Source organism: Dreissena polymorpha, chromosome 11 (assembly GCF_020536995.1).
Source record: "Dreissena polymorpha isolate Duluth1 chromosome 11, UMN_Dpol_1.0, whole genome shotgun sequence".
Lineage (NCBI taxonomy): Eukaryota > Metazoa > Mollusca > Bivalvia > Myida > Dreissenidae > Dreissena > Dreissena polymorpha.
In genome coordinates this window covers 64940771-64966186 of record NC_068365.1, presented here as the reverse complement: position 1 = coordinate 64966186, position 25416 = coordinate 64940771, and the positions used below count along the sequence as shown (strand labels likewise).

The 25416-nt window shown below is 35.6% G+C and overlaps 1 protein-coding gene across 1 annotated transcript in view; it reads right to left on the bottom strand.

Moving 5' to 3' along the window:
- LOC127850304 (nicotinate phosphoribosyltransferase-like) overlaps positions 1 to 25416 on the bottom strand; it is a 58775-nt gene that overhangs the window by 32494 nt on the left and 865 nt on the right. Inside the window, exons 2-6 of the mRNA XM_052383246.1 lie at positions 20859 to 20876; positions 16151 to 16321; positions 8159 to 8369; positions 3972 to 4102; positions 3280 to 3395 (exon numbers count right to left, since the gene is read on the bottom strand). Of these exons, the coding sequence (XP_052239206.1) occupies positions 3280 to 3395; positions 3972 to 4102; positions 8159 to 8369; positions 16151 to 16321; positions 20859 to 20876 (647 nt within the window). The remainder of the gene's footprint in view (positions 1 to 3279; positions 3396 to 3971; positions 4103 to 8158; positions 8370 to 16150; positions 16322 to 20858; positions 20877 to 25416) is intronic.

Here is a 25416-nt window from a genome sequence, read left to right as displayed (position 1 = left end):
GCATTAATATTGTCCAGATAAACATTCTGATCATGTTCCATCATGATTGAGTCACACATGTGTCTACTAGCTGTCTTTTATAAGATTTTACAAGGTGACCTAATTATTGGAAACACATGACCAAGATTCAAACTAAGATATTATTAACATTAACCCATTTATGCCAAATGGACTCTCCCATCCTTCTAAATTGGATCAATTTATTTCCAAAATTAGGGATGTCTAGTATATTTATTTCTATATTTAGAATATTACTTACTGAAATTCCTTTAAGCAAACAGCGCAGACCCTGATGAGACGCCGCATCATGCGGCGTCTCATCTGGGTCTACGCTGTTTGCAAAGTCCTTTTTTCAGGACGCTAGGCATAAATAGGTTAATATTGTGACCAAGTTCAGGCAAGATTGAGTTATTTGGGCTTTTACAGTGGTAACCAGGTCTATTATGGTCATGGATTTGACCGGTCACATATTTGTTTAGGAGATTGACCAAGCTTAGACCAAGGCCTGGATATTGTAGCGATAAACATTCTGACCATCGACCAAGCATAGACCATTGCCTGGATATTGTAGCGATAAACATTCTGACAATCAACCAAGCTTAGACCATGGCCTGGATATTGTAGAGATAAACATTCTGACCATTGACCAAGCTTAGACCATGGCCTGGATATTGTAGAGATAAACATTCTGACAATCAACCAAGCTTAGACCATGGCCTGGATATTGTAGAGATAAACATTCTGACCATTGACCAAGCTTAGACCATGGTCTGGATCTTGTAGCGATAAACATTCTGACCATTGACCAAGCTTAGACCATGGCCTGGGTATTGTAGAGATAAACATTCTGACCATTGACCAAGCTTAGACCATGGCCTGGGTATTGTAGAGATAAACATTCTGACCATCGACCAAGCTTACACCATGGCCTGGATATTGTAGAGATAAACATTCTGACCAAGATTGACAGATTTTACCGATTTTACCAATTCTCTTGTGCACAAAACAATTTTTTTTTCAGTGCAGTACAGTGATATATATCGATATCATAGCAATGATACCTTTTGCAACATACGTGTAATCAGCTCTCAACTGCCCCACAGCAAACTGTGTACCAGGACATTTGCGAATATGACAGCTCATCAAAACTAGTAACCTATTAAATAATGCTTTTCTTTCTGGGGTTTTTACATTTCCCTTAAATAGTGTCTACACATACCCTTGTCACATGTAAACTGAACACTTACAGTTCCACTTCTGACCACACTGTTTACAGTCGAAACTCCACACAAATGGATGGAAATTAATATAAGTGTCACATCGACCTTGTTTTCAAATCCAAAGCACATTTAATGTTTGTATGTGTAATTTTTTAATTATGTTTACATGTGTACATGTTTACATGAAGCATTTCCTTGAAATAAAGATTAAACTAAGATTACGTAATAAAGGTGACTGCTACAGTGGCAACTAGTGTTTTTTTTAAAGATTAGGCAAGGTGTCCTAGTTGTTTGACACACACGACACAGTTTCATCAAGATCTTGCTCAGGTTGGCTAAAATGGTGACATTTGACCTTAAATGAACTTTGATCTTTCTCAAAAGGACTTTGATCTTTCTCAAAAGTTGACAAGAATTTTATTAGACAAATAACTGGAAACAAAATGAATATCCTCCTTGGATAAAATATAGAAAAGGCAGTCACATGAATGAAAGTGTATGTAACTGTCGGTCAATCTAATTCTTAAGTAATGTGTTTGGATTGGTTATATAATCGAGAGACTTTCTATAGATCGGAGAAAGGTAGGAGGACAAGTAAAGCTAATCTCAAACCTTACTCCTGGCAGACTGGTGAATATCCTGACAAACATGATAACGATTTAAGATGCTCACCATGTCATGTGACAAACATGATAACACTTTAAAATGTTCACCATGTCATGTGGCTCATACAAACAGGGCTGGCAAAATTCCATATTGCCAACTAAAGGGCTCGAAATTAACACTCGCACACTCGCAAAATGCGAGTGAAAAATACCGATTGCGAGTTAAGTTTTAAGCCACTAGAATTTGTTTGCGAGTAAAGAAATAGTGAAAAAAGAGTTAAATTGCTTAATGCGCTCGACGTTGTGAACGCTAAACCGCAGGCCAATTTATAGAACGTCCGAATACCCGTATGCGGAAGCTCGCACCTTGTATGTAGACTGGTATACTTATAGTACATATATGCGGATGGTATTTGTACAAAGAACGTGAAACAGTCGATTATCCACACATGTTCATTATAAGAGACATAAAACTTAAACAGTCATGGCGTCGAAGCGAAAAATAGCTAGTTTCTTTTTGCCCACTGATGGAAATAACAATAGGAAATATAAAGCAAAGTTAACCGTTGAGTTAGGTAAAAAAACGGAAAATCCTTCTTCAAAAACAGTGAAAAGTGGTAAAAAGAACTTAATATATAACACTAAAACTTGTAGTTTATGTCATATTTTATTTTGTTTTAATAGTACTAAACTAATGTCCAAACTTGCTTTTATTTATGTTTCCAGCAAAATTTGCGAGAATGATTTTGATTTTGCGAGTTGGTATTAAAGCTGCTCGCAATTTTTTGCTAGTAGAAAAAACATTTAAATTCGAGCCCTGAACTTGTCCATTTTGATTGCAGTAACCGTTTAGGAGCTGATGACTCATGCTTTAGTCATTAAGTGAATGCCGAGCAGTGGGGATTTCACCAGAATTGGGACTACCAGAGCCTCTTCCATCCATACTTCATGCAAAATTAAGCAAATTAATTTACATTTAAATAGTTTAAAGGTTAAAGACATCGCAAACCTCATTTTGATATGGAAGTTCCAATATATAACAGGCACCACCTATTTAAATTAAAACTTTGAGTTAAAAAACTGTGCGTTATACACAGTAAACTACGGTACTCAGTGTGAGTGCACTCTGTCCCAAGCAAGTACTATGGATAAATGATTTTGCCAGCCCTGTTAAAATATTAACATGTTGTCCCGAATGGCATATTATATGTTGGTTAAATACAATAATATATACTTAAATTATATATATTTTATAGGCTACAAAAGAAACATAAATTCCAATAAACAATACCATGCTATTCAACAATAAAACTGTTTCCTACATGCTTACATAAACTCAACAATAATGTAGATTTAAACGATTGCACAAAAATAATATTAATATACAATGTGTAATGTATGATTACTGATAGCAAAAAAAGAAAGAAAGAAAACACAAAATACCGAGCACTTACCCTAAACTGCAGATCCTCAAGAGCGGTGTAAGACGTTACAAAGGCGTGAGCGTGTGTGCCTTTCACTGGTATACCATACAGCTTGCCTGCCAGCACGTTGCTTGTACCATCAAATCCTGAGAACAGACAAGAGGGCAATTGAAACCTCGAAACAACCAAGCAATTTAAAAACAGTCACAAAAATATATATCCCGGAAAAGCAACCTTTTGGAATAACCCACTTATCTGCTGGTACAAATAAAGCTGACCCATTTATAATCCTTTCAAATTACACACTGTATCATCCGTTATGATTTAAATCAAGCTATCATCGGTTGATATAATGCACCAGCATTGTTTGTACTGAGAGATTAGTGGGGTTTTCTTAACACCTGCGAATTCCTTGATTAGTCTATTGTTTGGACATAGATTTTTCCTTGCACATATGTGAGACTACTTATTCATAAATAATTAACTATTGCCACTCGTACAAAAACTTATAATATAAAAGGATTTCATACAAAACAAATGAATAATATGGAAATTCGATTTCTTCTGACAAATACCTAACCTTGGTGAAAACCAAAACACCATAGCAAATCGTATTAGGTGAATTAATGACTTACACAAGCATGGTATGACCATTTCCTAGAGCTTAACCGCCCAGGGCAAAAGGTTTTTTATTTTATATGAATTTTTGTCTAGACCCTCACCTCCCAGGTAGCAGTAACGTGACGCAGACAGCGCGCCATCTGGCCCCTGGGCTCGGCGTAGGCCAAACTCTAGCAGTGTCTTGTTGGGCCCCGCAGCAAGTCTGAACCTCATGGCATTTGTAGCAACCAGACTGTAAACAAACAAAATGTTCCATATCAAACCTCATGGCATTTGTAGCAACCAGACTGTAAACAAACAATGTAGCAACCAGACTGTAAACTAACATAAAAGTTCCATATCAAACCTCATGGCATTTGTAGAAACCAGAATGTAAACAAACAAAAATGTTCCATATCAAACCTCATGGTATTTGTAGCAACCAGACTGTAAACAAACAAAAATGTTCCATATCAAACCTCATGGCATTTGTAGCAACCAGACTGCAAACAAACAACAATGTTCCATATCAAACCTCATGGCATTTGTAGCAACCAGACTGTAAACAAACAAAAATGTTCCATTTCAAACCTCATGGCATTTGTAGCAACCAGACTGCAAACAAACAAAAATGTTCCATTTCAAACCTCATGGCATTTGTAGCAACCAGACTGCAAACAAACAAAAATGTTCCATATCAAACCTCATGGAATTTGTAGCAACCAGACTGTAAACAAACAAATATATTCCATTTCAAACCTCATGGCCTTTATAGAGACCATACTGAGAACAAACAAAATTACCCACATGTTACATGTCAACCTTTACACCACACAACCATCATGAAACCGGAACAGCATGTTTTTTTTGTAGTAACCAAACTGATTAAGAACAAAAATACGCACATGTTCAATATAAAAATTCACACCATAACACATTGGTGACAATATTTATAGTATATTTACAGCTGGACAATAGGTACCGTATGCGCGTTATACATAAAGGCGCGCAATACATGTTAAAATACGGTATTCCATGATATTCATAATTTAAGCAGCAGAGTTCTGTGATAACTGGGTTTATTGCTGCACAGTGTTTTTTTCACCATTTTCGGGCCAGGTCCCTTGGGATTAGGAAAATTGGCGGCATTTTGACTAAAATTGGGAAATTTGGGTTGTTGTTGTTTTGCTAAAAAATGCATCAAAATTGAGAATACAAATGTTTCAGTATTATATTTACTAAGGTTGAACTTATATGATGGCAGATGAACAAAATACTGAGCTTTAAAAAAAAAAAAATCTAAACCTTCCATTTGGAATGTTTAGCTCCCATTTTGGAAAAATACATACTTTTTTCTATTGGGAATGGGGCCGTTTACCAGAAATGATTTTTTATAAAACAAAATACTGATTGCATGAGTGTACATTGTTGTTCCAATACGCACAGGGACAACACATTTTGCCTAGACTCAATTCTCTTTTAACTGTGATTTTATTTTTTGTAGCATTTTAACTGCATTTTTGAACTGTGTTCATTCATGTATGGTCACAAGTTCATTTTTTCACTTATAATTTGTCTAAATTATAAATCCAGCAGGTGAAACTGCATATTATGCATTTTCAAAAACACACTGTTTATTCAAATATTGATGTCTTTTTCCAACTTCACATAATAATATGTTTTACTATCCCTTATTCTTATAGTATCGGCTCTCCTTAAAGTATTGTGACTTTAATGAAAAACCATCAAAAAGTGCTGAGAAGTTACTGTTTTTTAAATTTATTGAAATTTTAATTTATTTGATGGTTATTCATGACTATTACCACGATCATTGTCATGATTTCCGGTGTTCATTGGAAAATAGGTCATGTTTATTCCAGGGTGATGCTATGATATTCAACCCTTTGCATGCTGGGAAATTTTTCGTCTGCTAAAATGTCGTCTGCTAAATTTCTAAAATTAGCATTTTCTTCGATTTTTTTCAAAGAATACTATCAGAAAAGCAAACAGTTTGGATCCTGATGAGACACCACATTCTGTGGCGTCTCATCTGGATCCAAACTGTTTGCAAAGTCCTTCAAAATTCGGTTCCCGCACTGAAAGAGTTAATAGTAGCTTTCTAAAATGTTTTATATGCTTCTTATTTTTTAATAAAATGTACAAATATTTTAAGAACAACATCAGCAAGATTTTTGTTTGTCCATTAAGTTAATATTTTTTAATCAAGCACATGCATATAGAAACAAATCTTAGCAACCAATCAGAAGGGCTGACATTATGAGAACAATTGTACATGACACAGATTACTACAGGGAAATAAGTCTAGTATTTTGTCAAAACATTGCCGATTTAAATGCAGTTTTTCTCTGTCCAAGAACACACGTTAAACTATAGATTGATATATAACGCATGCATATTTTTGATTTTTTTCATTTCCAAACTTTATTTGTATTCATTAAGAGGACAGATACTACTAATAGACATGCTTCTTTTACATTTACACCACTATTATATGTATACCACTTTTATATTTACACTTCATTTACACCAATATAAGATTCACACTACATTTAAACCACTATTACATTGACACAACATTTACGCCACTATTATATTTACGCAACATTTACATCAAAATTATATAAACACTAAATTTGCTAAGGATCACTTTTTATTTTCACATAATCTTCAATTTTATTTAATTTAAATTGTTATTTTGCAGGTTTTTATATTAGAATTTGTGTTTTGATTTTATTTTATTGTATTGATTTATCATTGATGCGTGACGCTGGCTGAACCTCAGCTAGGGGTAAACTTCAAATTATGCATACTATAACAAGAGCTGTCAGAGGACATCTCGCTCAACAATTTGAGTGCTTAACAGTATAATGTAACCCATCATAGAGAGGGGGGTATAATGTGGGTGTGTGGTCATTTAATAAATGATATATATAAATGATCTTTAAAAAAAAGGAAAAACAGAAGAAAAAAATATTTTTTTGGGGGGGGGGGATTCTGGGGTGGGGGGTAATTTGGGTGGAGTCCATTGTGGTATGTCAGGTAAGTGTTGTTTTGTCAAAGTATGAATGAAATCTGATCTTAAATAAAGAAGTTATGGCAATTTAAGCAATTTTTTTTAATTGACCTTGAAAGTCAAGGTCATTCAAAGGTCAAGGTCAAATTCAACTTGCCAGGTACAGTAACATCATGATAGTAAGAGAGTATTTGGAGTGATCAATAATTTGCATATTCTAAGTGGAAAAAGGGCCATAATTCTTACAAATGGTAAAGAAGTATGCAAAATATGAAAGCAATATGTCAAGGGACATTGGAAATATTTGGGGTGGTACGCAAACTTTAGCATTTGCACGCTCACACTCACGCTAACGCCGATGCCAGGATGAGTAGGATAGCTCCACTATATATATTTCATATATAATAGTCGAGCTAATATATATATTTCATATAATTATAAAAGTCGAGTTAAAAAGTAATCATTAGCACATTTTTAGTAGTATATTTACACCAAATTTACACCTCTATAATTTTAAATCTATATTTACACCACTTCAATACCTTCACATACATTGCCATCATTAAATTAGTACAGTACTTTTACACCACTATGATCATAGATTACTATTTATTATGAGCAACTATGTATAATGCCCACCCAATGTTATAATTCCAAACATGGTGTTTATTTTAGATATTTAAGAAAGCACAATACATTCTCGCAAGTTAGAATTCTGAATAGCATGGTTTAGATGTATAACTCACAATATCGTGTTTAATTTAAACTAGGAGGTTTATAACTGTGTTTAATACATGGTAAAGTATTATTTATTTTATGCTTTCCAATGGTTTATAGAAAAATATCAGTAATTTAATACAGATATTTCACTCCGTGATTTTCACTGTTTCAAGCAGTGACAAATAACAGTGAAAATTATCGATAATTTTCATTGTTTTACTGCAACTAATATTGGATATGTTTGCTTTCCCATTGTGACCCCCAATATTACCAAGTGCAACTACTCTGCATATAATGTTTATAACCACATACAGATTGGCTTCACATAAACATACATGTACATTTTGAGGCGCCCAACAGGGAATTATATTCTTGAATGGCAAAAATACAGGTGGAGTATCAGTTTTAATTCACTCATGATCATAGAAAAAATATATTTTCACGCGTGACTGCACCACTTGTGAAAATACCATTTATTTTATATTATCCCTCGAGAATTAAAATTGATATTCCACCAAATCCAATATCTTATATTTACACCACTATACATTGTACCTAGCATAGTTCACAAGGTTGAGTAGAGGGGTCTCCATCAGCTGCACTACAGGAAGTGGCCCCTCTATCACAATAAGGGGCTCCTTAGGAAACACGATTGTCCCCTCGTCTATAGCGTACATTGTCACATCCTTCGCTGTCAGATTTTTCAGGTAGTCGAAGAACTCGTCTTCGACATATTCTGGTAATACCGTGCGCAGGTAGGTGATATCTGTGAAAGAAAGAGAAGCGCAGGTAGGTGATATCTGTGAAAGAAAGAGAAGCGCAGGTAGGTGATATCTGTGAAAGAAAGAGAAGCGCAGGTAGGTGATATCTGTGAAAGAAAGAGAAGCGCAGGTAGGTGATATCTGTGAAAGAAAGAGAAGCGCAGGTAGGTGATATCTGTGAAAGAAAGAGAATTCATACTGTCCAGCCGAAAGAGCATATTTATTTAAAAGATATATAAATACAAAGTGGCTTACCGGGTGAAAATATCCGCTACTCCTTCACAAATAACACATAAACGACGCCATCTTGGAAAATAGTTCCAACTTACCTCAATTAAACCCGGTAAGCTCCCGTATACGCATGCCCCCCCCCACCCCCCTATCCCTGTAGACTCATTATATACTGAGCATACATATGCATTTAGGGTTAATTAACTTTAGAAATTGATAAAATTATAAAGTATTACAAACTTGAAAAAATGAATAATTTGGAGAGTTCTGTTGTTTTTGTTATATTTAGTTACTTATCGTGGATTGCATACATAAAGTATAAAATATGCAGTACCATATCACAGCATAGATGGCGGAGTGATTTAAGTGCTAGCCTTTTGAGGTCATAATATACTAAATAGTTTCCCTATATAATTCAATGTAAAAGCGACAACTTTAAGTGAAAATAAATGCAACATTTTGCACATAGAGACCCCCACAACCATACCTTTTCTTAAAGGCCACTCTAAGCGGAATCGATTTATGCAATAAAAAAGATATGTCATGTTCAAACCAAGAAAGAACTTGACACGAATCAAAATCAACTGTTTTTGCAACTTTTTTCCGGCCATTTCTTAGTGGAATGTAACCTTTTTCAGTGCAATGTTTTACTATAGTCTTCAAGTTTATCATATTTCAGGGATTCAGTACTGAACACTTATTCATGCCCTACCATTATCTCCGAAAGATAAAACCCAACCAATAGTTTAAAGTGTAAAACATGCCTTCCTGTCAACTATGATATTTTTTAAGAATACAGCCCTACATGAAACGATTATTTAGTAAACTGTAACCTATAAGACAATGTTTACTGTTAAGATTGCGAAAAATAAGCACTACTCTATACTTATAAACCTATTTTCTATGTGTATGCCAAATTTCACGTAGAAATTCTTGAAAATGCATTTTATTATAACGCCTGGTAAGCCATTTGGCTTTCGCGGTTGGAGCTTTGATTTAAAAAGGGCGTTGAGGAGTAAAAAAGATTACCCTTAATAATAACAAGAGCATCGCATAACGGGTGCCACGCTCGGCTAAGGGGGCAGTTTTGAATAAATGAAAGCTTGTCAGAATTATTTTTTAGAGGTCACAGTGACCTTGACCGTTGATCTAGTGACCCCAAAATGGGTGTGGCGTGTAGAACTCATCAAGGTGCATCTACATATAAAGTTTCAAAGTTGTAGGTGTGAGCACTCTGATTTTAGAGCCAATGTTAAGGTTTTAGCGCGACGAGAACGGCAGACGTCAGACGGCGGATGGCAGACAACGAGCTGGCTATGACAATACCTCGGGTTACAAGCTATGTAGAATAAGAAGTGAACAACTATTAAAACGTGTTTATGAAATCTTTCAGCACTAATTGTTGCGATTTGAGATGCTTAAGACAAGTTTTTGTTCGATGTTTTTTCTATTTTCCTCTGAAAACGCATTTTTATCTTAAAAACTCACAATGCTCCTTAAATTTGTGAAACAAACACATTTATTCCGTGAAACTTGCCCAAATGCGCAATACCACGCCCCAAAAATGGTGGTTTTCTGTAAATACATCTCTTTTGTGACTGGGCCTGGTTTGCGCTTAGGTCATAATATACTAAATAGTTTCCCTATATAATTCAATCTGAAAGCGACAACTTCAAGCGAAAATAAATGCAACATTTTGCACATAGAGACCCCCATAACCATACCTTTTCTTATTAAGGCCACTCTAAGCGGAATCGATTTATGCAATAAAAAATATAACTATGTCATGTTCAAACCAAGAAAGAACTTACATAAAGAGAAACGATTATTTAGTATACTGTAACCTTTAAATATAAAGGTCAGTGGTTCGAGCCCATGTGTGACTAACTTGTTTTTCTTTCTTAAATTTCATTATTGTTTCAGACTGGGGCTCTTTAGTTCAGACATTTACATTTATCAATGTAAAGCTTTAATCACATAACATGCCAAAATCTGTGGACAAGCCCCTTGGACTGTTTGTGATTTAAATTCAAATGGTTCTTCAAACCATCATTATTTTATTATTTATCATTATTTTAGGAAATTTTATTTTATTAAAGTTACTAGAAATTTTGTAAATCAATTGTTAATATGTAATTATAAGTAATTTCATTTATAACAAGAGCACCGCCTTGCGGGTGCAGACCGCTCATCTATTTTCTTTTTAAAGGTGAAGGGACTCTCATTTTCAATCACAAAGGAGGGAGGAGTGGAGTGAAGAGGGGTGTATAGTGTGGGGTTGTGGACATTTATTACATTATCTTCCAAAAAAGCGAAAAAAAAAAAAAAAAAAAAAAAATCGGGGGGGGGGGGGGGGGGTATAGTGTGAGGGTGTGGTGATAATTTGTGAGATGATCTTAAAAAAAAAAAAAAAAAAAAAAAAATCCAAAAAAAAATTTGGGGGGGGGGGGTGGGGGGGGTGGGGTGGGGGTATAGTGTGAGGGTGTGGTGGTCATTTGTGAGATGATCTTATAAAAAAAAAAAAAAAAAAAAAAAAAAAATTAGGGGAGGGGGGGGAGGGGGGGGGAGGGCACGGGGGATGGTTTGGGTGAAGTCTATTGTGGTATGTCAGGTAAGAGTAGTTTCATCAAAGTATCAATCAAATCTAATCATAAATAAAGAAGTTATGGCAATTTTAGCAAAATTTAATAATTTGACCTTGAGAGTCAAGGTCATTCAAAGGTCAAAGTAAAATTCAAGTTGCCAGGTACAGTAACCTCATGATAGCATGTAAGTATTTGAAGTTTGAAAGCAATAGCCTTGATACTTCGAGTGGATCGAAACACAAAATTTAACCATATATTAAAAGTTACTAAGTCAAAAAAGGGCCATAATTCCGTAACAATGACAACCAGAGTTATGCAACTTGTCCTTTTACTGTACCCTTATGATAGTTTGTGAGTGTTCCAAGTATGAAAGCAATATCTATGATACTTTAGGGGTAAAGTGACCAAAACATAAATCTTAACCAAATTTTCAATTTTCTAAGTATAAAGGGCCCATAATTCCGTCCAAATGCCAGTCAGAGTTACATAACTTTGCCTGCACCGTCCCCTTATGATAGTTCATAAATCTTGCAAGTATGAAAGCAATAGCTTTGATACTGTAGGAATAAAGTGGACCTAAACACAAAACTTAATCAAATTTTCAATTTTCTAAGTATAAAAAGGGCACATAATTCTGTCAAAATGCCAGTCAGAGTTACATTACTTTGCCTGCACAGTCCCCTTATGATAGTTAGTAAGTGTTGCAAGTATGAAAGCAATAGCTTTGATGCTTAAGGAATAAAATGGACCTAAACACAAAACTTAACCAAAATTGTCAATTTTCTAAGTATAAAAAGGGCACATAATTCTGTCAAAATGCATGCCAGAGTTATCTAACTTTGCCTGCCCAGTCCCCTCATGATAGTAAGTAAGTGTACCAAGTTTGAATGCAATAGCATTGATACTTACTGAGAAAAGTGGAACTAAACGCAAAACTTAACCAAAATTTGCAATTTTTTAAGTATAAAAAGGGCACATAATTCTGTCAAAATGCACGCCAGAGTTATCTAACTTTGCCTGCCTAGTCCCCTCATGATAGTAAGTAAGTGTACCAAGTTTGAATGCAATAGCATTGATACTTTCTGAGAAAAGTGGACCTAAACGCAAAACTTAACCGGACGCCGACGCCAACGCCAACGCCAACGCCAACGCCAACGCCGACGCCGACGCCAAGGTGATGACAATAGCTCATAATTTTTTTTCAAAAAATAGATGAGCTAAAAATATTAGCTATATAAAAGCAAGGTTACAGTAATGATTTAAAATGACTGAGCTTTTATCAATCTGAAAAATCTAGAGTTTGAGATGTCTTTTAAAAGAACAAGCACAAATATGGGATGCCAGAAGGTTATCTTATACTAATTCCATTCCCCATAGGGTCCCATTATAAAACTGCCAACTTTCAAAGCATTTTTCTTGTATCTCCTATATATTAAATTTTGCAAGACCGGTATCATTTTCAACATAAATCTGTGCTCTTTCAATAAATGCAGTCAAAAATATATGGTCTTGCAACTTCTAAGAAAGTAAAATTCGCCCAAAGGCAAGCACCCTCGGAAAACAGAGTTTCGAAAGTGAAATTTCGACAAAAGCCCCGTCCTTCAATAAACGCACCCCAAACAGTAATCTTTCAACGTAATCCCCAATGAAATGCACCAAAATGTTGCAGACACACATAGGATGCAGGATATAATCACAAAAAAGATGGGTACGACCGCTAAATCGCTTTTAATACCGAAGAGAAAAGGAACTCTTTAGAAATACTTTCGAATGGACAACGGAGGGATACAAAATGATTTAGTGTAATGTAACCAGAAGACAATTGTAACCAACTCAGCGGAAAAAAAAAATCCTAATTGGGAAAAGTACTGGTACGGTACCAATTGGGAAAAATAAGCATGTAAAACCCTGAAAGTGGGAAAATTCGCATTATGAAATGTTCCAATTGGGAATTATGAGTCTTATGAATAATACTTGCATAAACAAATACAAATTTTCATTTACATGCTCTTTGGCTTAAAATGTTAAGATTCAGTGCTCATTATATTTGTTAACTTGCAGATAATACATTTTTGGCATGCAATCGAAGCAATTGCCCTTCCTTTTGGGAATTGTTCAGACTTCAATTGGGAATTTTTTAGTTATTCCTCAATTGAGAAAGTACCTTTTATAAGTGCTTCATAAAGAAGGAAAAGAAATGCTGAAATTATATATTGCATGTGGGGATAGTGTCGTACCAGATTAGCCTGTGCAGTCCGCACAGGCTAATCAGGGACAACACTTTCCCCCTAAAGAAGATTTTCGGTAAGGAAAGACTTCCTTAAAACTAAAATTACCATAAAAGCGGAAAGTGTCGTCCCTGATAAGCCTGTGCGGACTGCACAGGCTAATCTGAGATGACACTTTACGCACATGCATTAAGCCCAGTTTTCTCAGAACGCAGCTCAAATAATGACCTAGGAGAATCTGATTATTTCAATTATTTGACAGTTTTATCAATGACTACGACACAAATAAAATATCACTGATTTTTAAAAGAAATAAACATTTCACAAAACTTTCTCTCTACTATCAACAAATATTTACGTTATAATATGTCACTTGTACTAACTTCGAAAAAAAAGAGCATTGATTTTATTGTCTGTAACTAAACGTGGGGAACAAATCAATAGCAATCCAATTACAGCATTTTGTTTGTAAATCAATTTGAATCACAGGACACTTGATTGAATCAATAACGGTTACTGCCATTTCCACCTATAGATTTCCACCTACAGCCAGAGACAAGGACTGTGGGAAATGCACTGTGGACAAATTCCATAAATGTTTGTTCAACCCGGTTCTGTTTTATGTGTAGCGTTATGTATTACATCACATTTTGTTTACATAATATTTCAATACTCTTATATATATATATATATAGTTTTACTTATAACAATTTGAAAGGTATACATTCATGAAATGAATACTGGATATTTTTTCAGATTGTATTTATTCTTTACACTTATATAACAATATCAACATTTAAGTTGATGTTATTGTTTAATATATTTATTCCATTTGATTTCATATAATTAAATGTTATTCTGCATCATATGGTTTCAGTCACATTTAAATCATTTTATTTGATAACATTTGCAGTCTTTAATTAACCCATTTATGTCTAGTGGACTCTCCCATCCGTCTAAATTGGATCAATTTATTTCTAAAATTAGGAATGTCAAGTATATTTATTTCTATATTTAGAATATTACTTACTGAAATTCCTTTAAGCAAACAGCGCAGACACAGATGAGACGCCGCATCATGCGGCGTCTCATCTGGATCTACGCTGTTTGCAATGTCCTTTTTTCAGAACGCTAGGCATGAATGGGTTAATGAAATTTCTTGAAAATTTTATTAATAATAATTGTTGAAATCATTAAATGTAATTGTGTAAGTATCACAATAAATTACGCCATTTACAATTCATTCAGTGTTATTTTCAGCATGATAAAAAGGTTTAAATTGTAGTTATAATGGTTGACTATTTCTTCAAACTAATTTTGTAAGCGCAATTTTATATCAGTCATATACAAAACAAAACATTAAAACTTTAAAGCTTGAATGCAATAAAATAGCACTAAAACTGTGATGAAAAAAAACAACATAAATAAAAACAAACACAAATCAAACTCACTAGCAATAATATTTGGAATAAAAAAAAATTTACAACACTTTGATAGAAGTTAATGAAATGCACTAAGTGACCCCGTGACCTAGTTTTTGACCCAGCATGACTCATATTCGAACTTGACCTAGATATTGTCTAGATACAACTTCTGACCAAGTTTGGTAAAGATCGGATGAAGACTTTTTGAATTAGAGAGTGGACACGAAAAGTGTGACAGACTGATGGCCAGTGCGAAAACTATATACCCCCTTTTCTTCAAAGGGGGCATAAAAAGGGCCTATTTCTGTACTATATTTTCTAGAAAAAAGCACTGCTTATTATTTTATCAAACAAAAATAATTCGTGTAAAGGGATTTTATGACTCAACAAGCTGCCATTTGGGAAAACAGGGCTTAATGCATGTGCATAAAGTGTCGTCTTACATTAGCCTGTACAGTTCGCACAGTCTAATACAGGCCAACTCTTTCCACTTTTATGTCATTTTTGGGTTTGGTTAAAAGAAGTCTCTTCAGAGCAAAAATCAAGTTATTGCGGAAAGTGTCGTCAAAGTTAGAGTGTTCTAATCTGGGACGACACTCAACGCACAGGCATTAAGCCCAGTTTTTCCAGAGCTCATATAACTAAACTAAAAAAAAAAAAAAGCATTTTAAGACAAAACATGAGCTGTGTTTGTGAAACACAATGCCCTATATTGCGCCGCTTTGAAGCCATATATTTGACCTTTGGCCTTAAAGAATGACCTTGACCTTTCACCACTCAGAATGTGCAGCTCCATGAGATACACATGCATGCCAAATATCAAGTTTTTTATCTTCAATATTGCAAACGTTATGACCAAGGATAAAGTTTTGGGACAGACTGACAGACTGACTGAGTTACAGACAGACAGGCGGACGGACTGCCGAACAGTTAAAAAACTATATGCCACCATTTGGCGGCATAAAAACACTGCATATGATATTATCACACAAAAATAAAAAAAGAAGGCATTTTAAGACTCAACAAGCTGCCTTCTGTGAAAACTGGGCTTAATGCATGTGCATAAAGTTTTGTCCCACAATAGCCTGTACAGTTCGCACAGGCTAATACGGGCCGACTCTTTCCGCTTTTAAAAGTCTCTTCTGAGCAAAAATCCAGTTATGGCGGAAAGTGTCGTCCCAAATTAGAGTGTTCTTATCTGGGACGACACTCAACGCATATGCATTAAGCCCAGTTTATCCAAAATCAAGCTCATATAATTAAACTAAAATAATAAACAAGAAAGGCATTTTAAGGCTTAAAAACAATGTGTACCTACCGCTGTCTGAAAATTTGAAATTCTGCAGGAACTTCACAACCTCTTCGAGACCAGCAAACACTGTAAACTCCCCCTTGAAGGGGTTCTTGCGGAAGTAAAGGTCAAACACTGCCTGGTCATTCATCTTGCCACTCTTCCAGTAGGCGTAGGACATGGTGATTTGGTACAGATCTGAAAATGAAACATGATATAGAACAACAAAAACGATCCAGTAGGCATAGGACATGGTGATCTGGTACAGATCTGAAAATGGAACATGATATAGTACAGCAATAACGATCCAGTAGGCATAGGACATGGTGATCTGGTACAGATCTGAAAATGAAACATGATATAGTACAGCAATAACGATCCAGTAGGCGTAGGACATGGTGATCTGGTACAGGTCTGAAAATGAAACATGATATAGTACAGCAATAATGATCCAGTAGGCATAGGACATGGTGATCTGGTACAGGTATGAAAATGGAACATGATATAGTACAGCAATAATGATCCAGTAGGTGTAGGACATGGTGATCTGGTACAGGTCTGAAAATGAAACATGATATAGTACAGCAATAATGATCCAGTAGGCATAGGACATGGTGATCTGGTACAGGTATGAAAATGGAACATGATATAGTACAACAATAACGATCCAGTAGGCGTAGGACATGGTGATCTGGTACAGATCTGAAAAGGAAACATTATATAGTACAACAATAACGATCCAGTACGCGTAGGACATGATGATTTGGTACAGATCTGAAAATGGAACATGATATAGTACAGCAATAACGATCCAGTAGGCATAGGACATGGTGATCTGGTACAGGTCTGAAAATGAAACATGATATAGTACTACAATAATGATCCAGTAAGGCTTGTCTGGTACAACTCTGAAAATGAAATATCATGATCCGGTACAGTTTCATATTGTGATATTGTACAAGTCTGAAAATGAAAATATCATGATTCGGTACAGTTTCCTATTGTGATATTGTACAAGTCTGAAAATGAAAATATCATGATCTGGTACTGTTTCATATTGTGATATGGTACAAATCTGAAAATGAAATTATAATGATCCGGTACAGTTTCCTATTGTGATATGGTACATATCTGAAAATGAAAATATCATGATCCAGTACAGTTTCCTATTGTGATATGGTACAAATCTGAAGAAAAAAACACATGATATTGAGCAACAGTCTGGGAAAACTGTGCTTAATACATGTGTGTAAAGTAAAGTACCTGATGAGCCTGTGCATTCTGCACAGGCTAATAAGGGAAGTCACTTTCTGCTTATATGGAGTTTTTTGTTTGAAGGAAGTCTCTTCTTAACGAAAATCAAGTTTTGAAATGGTTGTCCAGATCATCCTGTGCGCACTACACTGGCTAATCTGGTAATGTGGGTACTGCACTGGCTAATTTTGGTACTAAGCTCACTGCACTGGCTAATCGAGTATTGTGCCGCTGCACTGGCTAATCTGGTACGGTGGGCACTGCACTGGCTAATCTGGTACGGTGGGCACTGCACTGGCTAATCTGGTACATCGGGCACTGCACTGGCTATTCTGGTACGGTGTGCACTGCACTGGCTAATCTGGTACAGTGGGCACTGCAGTGGCTAATCTGGTACAGTGGGCACTGCACTGGCTAATCTGGTACAGTTGCATATTAAGATCTGGCACAGTTGCATATTAAGATCTGGCACATTTGCATATTGAGATCTGGTACAAATACATACAGTCTGGTACAGTTGCATATTGAAATCTGGTACAAATACATACAGTCTGGTACAGTAGCATATTGAGACCTGGTACAATTGCATATTGAGATCTGGTACAGTTGCATATTAAGATCTGGTACAGTTGCATATTGAGATCTGGTACAGTTGCATATTGGGATCTGGTAAAGTTGCATATTGAGATCTGGTACAGTTGAATATTGAGATCTGGTACAGTTGCATATTGAGATCTGGTACAGTTGCATATAGGTATGGATCTGGTACAGTCTTGTACAGTTGCATATTGAGATCTGGTACAGTTGCATATTGGGATCTGGTACAGTTGCATATTGAGATCTGGTACAGTTGCATATTGAGATCTGGTACAGTTGCATATTGAGATCTGGTACAGACTTGTACAGTTGCACACTGAGATTTGCTACAAATCTCAGCCTGTTAAATGACCTGATGCAAAGTTAGAAATTATGATACAGTTCAAACAGAAGTCTCCAATTTGATCTGGTACCAATCAGGAAACGCAATATGATCCAGTACAAAGCAAGAAATTACAATGTATGGTCGGATATAGAATTGAAATGTGTCACATAATGATGAAAATGCACTAATTATTGTGATGGACATCCCACTTAAAACACTTGTGAAATGTGTGCCGAGAAGTGACTCAGTATAAAAATGGTTATGTATATAACCAGCAATTTTTTTCCTGCTATATAAAGTACCGGAAAACGACACTTTGCCAATTAGAAAAACTATACATTTCCCAATTGCTGTCCAAAAAATTCCCAATTGAAGGTTTAAATATTTTTATTTATTTTTTATCAATAAAATGCATCATTATGTTATTCTCCCTATGAAGCTCTGTGGCTTGAACCAAAATAAATTAAGAAATAATCGACGGGTAACCGTTGGTTATTGCGGTAATAACCAACGGTATGGAGTTCCGATGCGTAGGAATTAAACCACGAGAGCGTAGCCCGATTGGTTTGATAACAAGCATCGGAACGACATACCGTTGGTTATTACCGCAATAACCAACGGTTACCCGTGGATTATTTCGATTCTAACACGATTTCATTAATAAGTTATCCGTGATTTAAAGTTTATAAATAAGAATTATATTAACCGAACGTCCTCCACTTTTCTGCGAAAACGTGACGTCACCACAACAAATAAAATCAAATGACGTCGTCTTCATTCATAAATAGTGCACGGACAATCAAAGTGACGTCACTTTAAACAACCGTTGGTATATCGGGGTAATAACCAACAGTAGTTTTCCTTCTTTGTATATAGAAAACAAGTCACGTGCCGTGGTAGAATATAATATTGACAACTTGACAACATTAAGTTATTAATTTTAAAGTATTTGGGAGAGAAAATCAAATACACCAATTTCCCAATATGAAGACTTCACAATGCTAATTTTCCCAATTTCAGGTTTTTTCGTGCACAATTTCCCCAATTGGACTAGTATTGGTACTTTTCCTGATTGGGCAAAAAAAACGCTGCAGAAAAAAGATGGTTATGTATATAACTGATGGCCAAATGTACTGAAATCAAGGAAGTTATTTATTAGAAGCTTTCATAATGTATGTACATCATAGTAATACATAACCTCACAAAGATACATATGCACTTCATAACCACTCATAATTAACTGATTCGCGTTCTGAGAAAACTGGGCATAATGCATGTTCTTAAAGTAGCCTGTGCAGTCAGCACAGGCTAATCAGGGACGACACTTTCTGCTTTGATTACATATTTCGTTTAAATGATCAAATTTAGGTGGAAAGTGTCGTCCCTGATTAGCCTGTGCCGACTGCACAGGCTAATCTGGGATGACACTTTACACACATGCATTATGCCCAGTTTTCTCAGAACACGACTCAACTTATCCAACTTATCAAACTGAACTTATTAACATAATAAACTTATCAAAGTGAACACTTATTGACTGACCCTAAAGTAGAAAATTAAATGACTTTTGAATTTCCAAAATGTGTAAAGAGTGAAACTTTACATGCTTGTGACTTTACATTAACCCTTTGCATGCTGGGAAATTTGTCTTCTGCTAAAATGTCGTCTGGTGACTTTCTGAAATTAGCATTTTCTTCGATTTTTTTCAAAGAATATTATCAGAATAGCAAACAGTTTGGATCCTGATGAGACGCCACGTTCTGTGGCGTCTCATCTGGATCCAAACTGTTTGCAAAGGCCTTCAAAATTCGGTTCCCGCACTGAAAGGGTTAACAATAATTATTGTCTGACTGGCACTGGTGGTATATAACCTAAACACCTACTTTAAATAAATATTTGTTGTACTTTTAAGTTGTAAAATATGTAAATAAACAATGATAACAAGTTCAGATCCAAAGAAATGAATACTGAGAACATTATTTCTATGCTTATATGACCTGAAATTATATATGTATGAAAACCATTATATAAATTATATATTGAACTTGTTAACACCAAAGGAATGAACTTTCCATATTCAATAACACATGCTGGGATTTCAATTGATAAAGAATCCTGTTTTCAATGCAGGCATTTTGCAATTTTCGCACTTTTGACTCTTGCATATTATTTGCCTTGCATAATTTTCAGGCAATTGTAACTGGAAAGCTAAAACCAATAATATATTTATATTTCATACCATACATATTGTGTTAAATTTCACTAAAATGTATACTAAACAAAATATACAGAGAATTGAATTGTCAATGCACAAACAAAATAACTATGTGCTTTGGTGTTTTGACCCTGAAAATTTCAAGCATGGGGTCATACTTGTATGACTCCTGGTTTTCAAATTTTATTGAAATCCCTTATTACTTTTAAAAAACTGTGAACTTGTGAGGTTAGAATATGCAATAAAAGATACAACAAACACTCAAAGAAAACCAAAACAAACAGCACAACTCACCCATTGCTAGCCCAGCACAACTCACCCATTGCTAGCCCAGCACAACTCACCCATTGCTAGCCCATTCACTGGAATCAGCACATACAATTGTGAGCTAACATTTAAACAAAGAGTTTAGCATTTAAATCCCAAGGAAATAATAGCAACAGCAATGAGAAAAATTAATGTCAGTTAAAGAAAACCTTTATAATAGGTCACTAATTTGGATACACAGTCCTGGAATAAGTTTAAACTTAAGGCTTATTTTAAATGCTCTCTAGTCTGATTATGAGAAGAACAAGTACTTTGTGTCCTTGGGCGAGATCTAAAGAACACTGCAAGCCTTTGCTAGGTGAGCATCATATCAACTACGTCACGCCAGTCATTGGAAATGAGTATACTAGTTTTTTGTATTGCAGAAAGTTTTGAATGATAATTAATCTGTGTTTCATTCCATAATGTTACTTTAACCTAAAGTAAATGAAAGAGGGCATCTTTTAATTTCTGGAAGTGAATAACAGTCGCCAACATGTAAAGCCCATTGTCTATAACTTATAACTATCTTTTACCTTTGGCAGTGTGACTTTTACTCCCAAGGTGCGACATACCTTCTTTAGATGGTGAACATTTGTAGTAAAATTTGTGTAAAACTACATGATGAAGTTATAGTCCAGAGTTATAGACGGTGTTTTTTTTAATCATTTCCGGGTCCCTTTGGATTGGAAAAAAATCATATGGCATTTTCACCAAAATTGGGAAATAAGTGTTTTTTTTGCTAACAAATGCTTCAAAAATGTGAAAAAGTGTTTTAAATATTAAAAACACTGTATTATGTGAATTGTATGTGAATTGGGAATAAAACATCAATTTGGGAATAAATTGTGTTTTATCAAAGTGCATAATATGCAGTTTTATATGTTGCATTTATCTAGTTTTACAAATTATAATTAAAAGATATACTTGCATATATAATAGCATCATTTAAATTGATTTTACTTCAAAACTCGATTTTTTATGAATTAAAAAAAAATCCTTATGAAATGAAACTGTGTCCATGCCGCGCATGGACACGGTTTAAAAGTACACTTTAAATGATACAAATTTAATCACTGTTAATGAAAAAGTCATGGAAAATTTCTTATTAAGCTTAAATTATAGATAATATATTACAAAAATATATGTAGAAATGAATAGTTTTGTTAGAGAAAATCACCAAAATGATGTCCATTCCCAGTTTGATGTCTTATTCCCAATTTACATAATACAGTGTTTAAATAATATTCAATTGGGAATTGTTGGGTCCCATTTGGGAAAAATATATACTTTTTTCCATTGGGAATGGGGCGGAATACCGGCCCCGATTTTGAAACAAAATAAACGCTTATAGATAAGCTGTTTTAAGGACAATTTAACCTTTGAGTTTATCCTTCATCTTTGAGGTAGCTCGACAGATGTTACACACTATGATTTCACATGGTACACAGTTGTGAAAATGTGTTTGCATGGTGAATGATGAAGTTACAAAAAAAAATTGGCCAAAACAGAAGGGCAAATACGCTTTCATGTTTATCTTGTTTCAATTGAAATCAACATTTTAACACTGGCATATGAAGAAATGTTTGAATAAATCGGATGTTTGCATTTACTTAACCATTACAAATGTCATTGCTTAAATGTGTTTTTATTTGTTTTACCATTGTTGTCTATAGTTTTCGTGCTCTGTCTGTACTCCCCTCATTTTGAGAGACCTAGTTTCTGATGTAGTTGAAGTATGAAATCAACAATACAATCTGATAATTCCCAATTTTGCCATTTTTATATGGGGATATACTACAGACAATGGTGGTAAAGTTGCTACATACAGAACATAAAAAAGAACACAAAAAATATTAAGTCTGCAAAGAGTTTGGTTTTCAGTATGCTCTGTTCTTTAGATACCGTTCCTCTAAGAGGTTACAATTGATGCTGCTAGCTATAGTTTCAACTTACAAGTTGTTAAAACGCAACAAAATATGGGAAAAACATTCAACTTTAATATAAAAACCAAAATAACATCAAACATCAAGGTTATAATCTGTGACGTCTACCTGAACGTACACGACTGTGACGATCTGCGTACAGAAAGCACTTCTCCCGATACCGTTCTTTTCATTGGCCAAATGCTGACGTCACAAACAATGACTCACTCGCTACGGGTCGGCTCGTGAAAGTTAATCCAAACTCAAATGTAATCAACGTATGTAACTTGCAAATTTCGTTAACCTATTTAAGTATAATGCAGAATGGTTTCAAACAGTACCAGTAACAAATATGATAAAGAGATTTTAAACATAAATAACACTTTAATGTGATTTTTTTGCTGATTTGTTTGTTAATCTTTGCATTTTGGGCTCAAGAACTTTGACTGACATCTGACGACATGAACGGTTGTGCAGAAAGCTAGATGCACCCAACCGTCGCATTTATCACACTGTGCCCACTTGACGAGCTTCAAATGTGGATGGAGACTTAAGTTAATAGGAGTAATCTGCTTGCAAACGCAGCACGGTACTGCGTCGTCCAGCTCATCATCATTGTTGTCCGTCTCCATGGCAACATCAGGTTGATTTATTTGAAGACCACTCTTGGATGGAAGTGGACTGCTGGGCGTTATCATGCTGGTGTCGTTGAGCTCCTTTCTCTGGGTAGTGTATGTTGTGAGCTCATTTTTATACGAGTCCGACGTAATTTCTCGTTCTCCTGACTTTGGTTTGTGTGTCCATGGTTATGTATTGTTGCACGAAGGGCATTTCATTTCATTTTGGTGTAGCAAATGCTGCATTTCTTTGATGACGCTATGTCGTTTTCTTTTTTTTAATTAAGAAATGCGACCACCGCATCTTTCCAGCTCTTTAGTTCCGCTACTTTGCGAACAGGACTTGTTTCGCGGAATCCCTCACAAGTTATCAGCTTCTCTGCAGATATTGCGTTGCTTGACAGGGGATGTATTCCGGTTTTCCTGAATGCCGACTGGATATTGAGCGGCGTCATGGACTTCAGGTATGCCTTACATGCTAACTTTGCCATGTCAAAGCGAGTTATTTTCTGCCCCATGTGAGCATTCATGAAAGATGCGCTTTCATTGTAGTAGTATGATTTAAAAGACCCAAAGATACCAACATCCAAGGGTTGAAGCACATGAGATGTGTGGGGTGGTAGCACAAACAAAACCACCTGATTTTTGCTTGCCCAATCAATCAGCTCTTGGTTCAAGTGAGATGCGTGGCCGTCGTAGATGACAAGAACTGACTGTTGCGGTCCACGGGCAGGGACGTGTTCAAGGTAGTGCGTCTTCAGATACTCCAGAAATACGTCACCGTTAGACCATCCGGAGTCTAGCGTGACCCCCCTGGACCCCGGAGACGTACCTTTCATCAACTCCACATTAAGCCTTTTGCCTTTGAAAACAAAATAGGGTGGGAGTGAGTTTCCTGAGGCATTAGCCCACGCAATAACGGTTGCTGTTTTGGATCTGGTAGATGTTATTGCCTGTGGATTGCTGCCGACTGGAGCGATAACATTTGGTGGTCTGTGTTCAGGCTGAATTCCAGTTTCGTCAATGTTAAATATAAGATGTGGCTTGTCAAGGGGATTGTGTTTATGAAGGGAAATTTCTAAATTCTTGAAATACTGGTCTAACGCTTCTGGGGTTGTTGACTTTGCGCGGTTGGTGTCTAATGTTCTCGGCTTTAATATGACTATTCTGTCGTCCCACCTTCTTCTAAATCCGTATAGCCAGGTGTTGCTCATTGGTGTGTTATCCGGTTTTCTTCCAAATTCGTGAAGCAATTCGCCGACCAGCTGTTTAAGTTTGGCATTCGTCATACCATACCCTTACTGGGACAACGTTGTGATGCGCTAAATTATGGTTTCTTCTTCTTCTTGGGTCATAGCTCTCCATCGTTCATTCGGATTCTCTGGGTTTACAAGACCCTTAACACGATCCCTCAATGTCTGAGTCGGAACTCTGAAATTGCGCGCAGCGGTTTTAATTTTTAGACCCTTTTCTTTAACTGCCTTGTAAGCAAGAAGCAGGCTTTCTGGATTGTATTTTCGTTTTCCAGCATTGTACTTTTGGGGGACGGGCTGAAAGGCAAAATTAATGCTACCTAAATTCTTAAATGTGTTTCATGTGAAGCTCGTATGATGCATGCTGAACTTTCGTTCAATAGCTTCAATGTTCGATCCACTATAAATGAAGTTACAATATCTGCTCATAAACTCAACAATCTGGGTCCGCTGAATGGCACGGACTCAACAGTTTTTTTTTGTTAAGCAAACAATTCAGTTGAAATAATGTGAAACTATTTTACTTAAATTGCCATTCGTGGCTCAGACATTAAACATTTTTTTTCCATTGATCTGCACTATGTGCCGGGATTACCTGGAAAGGAATTGACAACACATCATGAAGGAAACGGATTTCAGTGATATTTCAGTGCAACCAATATTGAATAAAATGTTTAAATGTTTAAATTGGATTTTAATTGATTTTTATGCACATACGTGAACATGGTTTAGCGTGGACTTCGTGACATTACCTATAATTTTAAGCGCCTACAAATACTGAGCTGCTTTGTGAGTTACTTC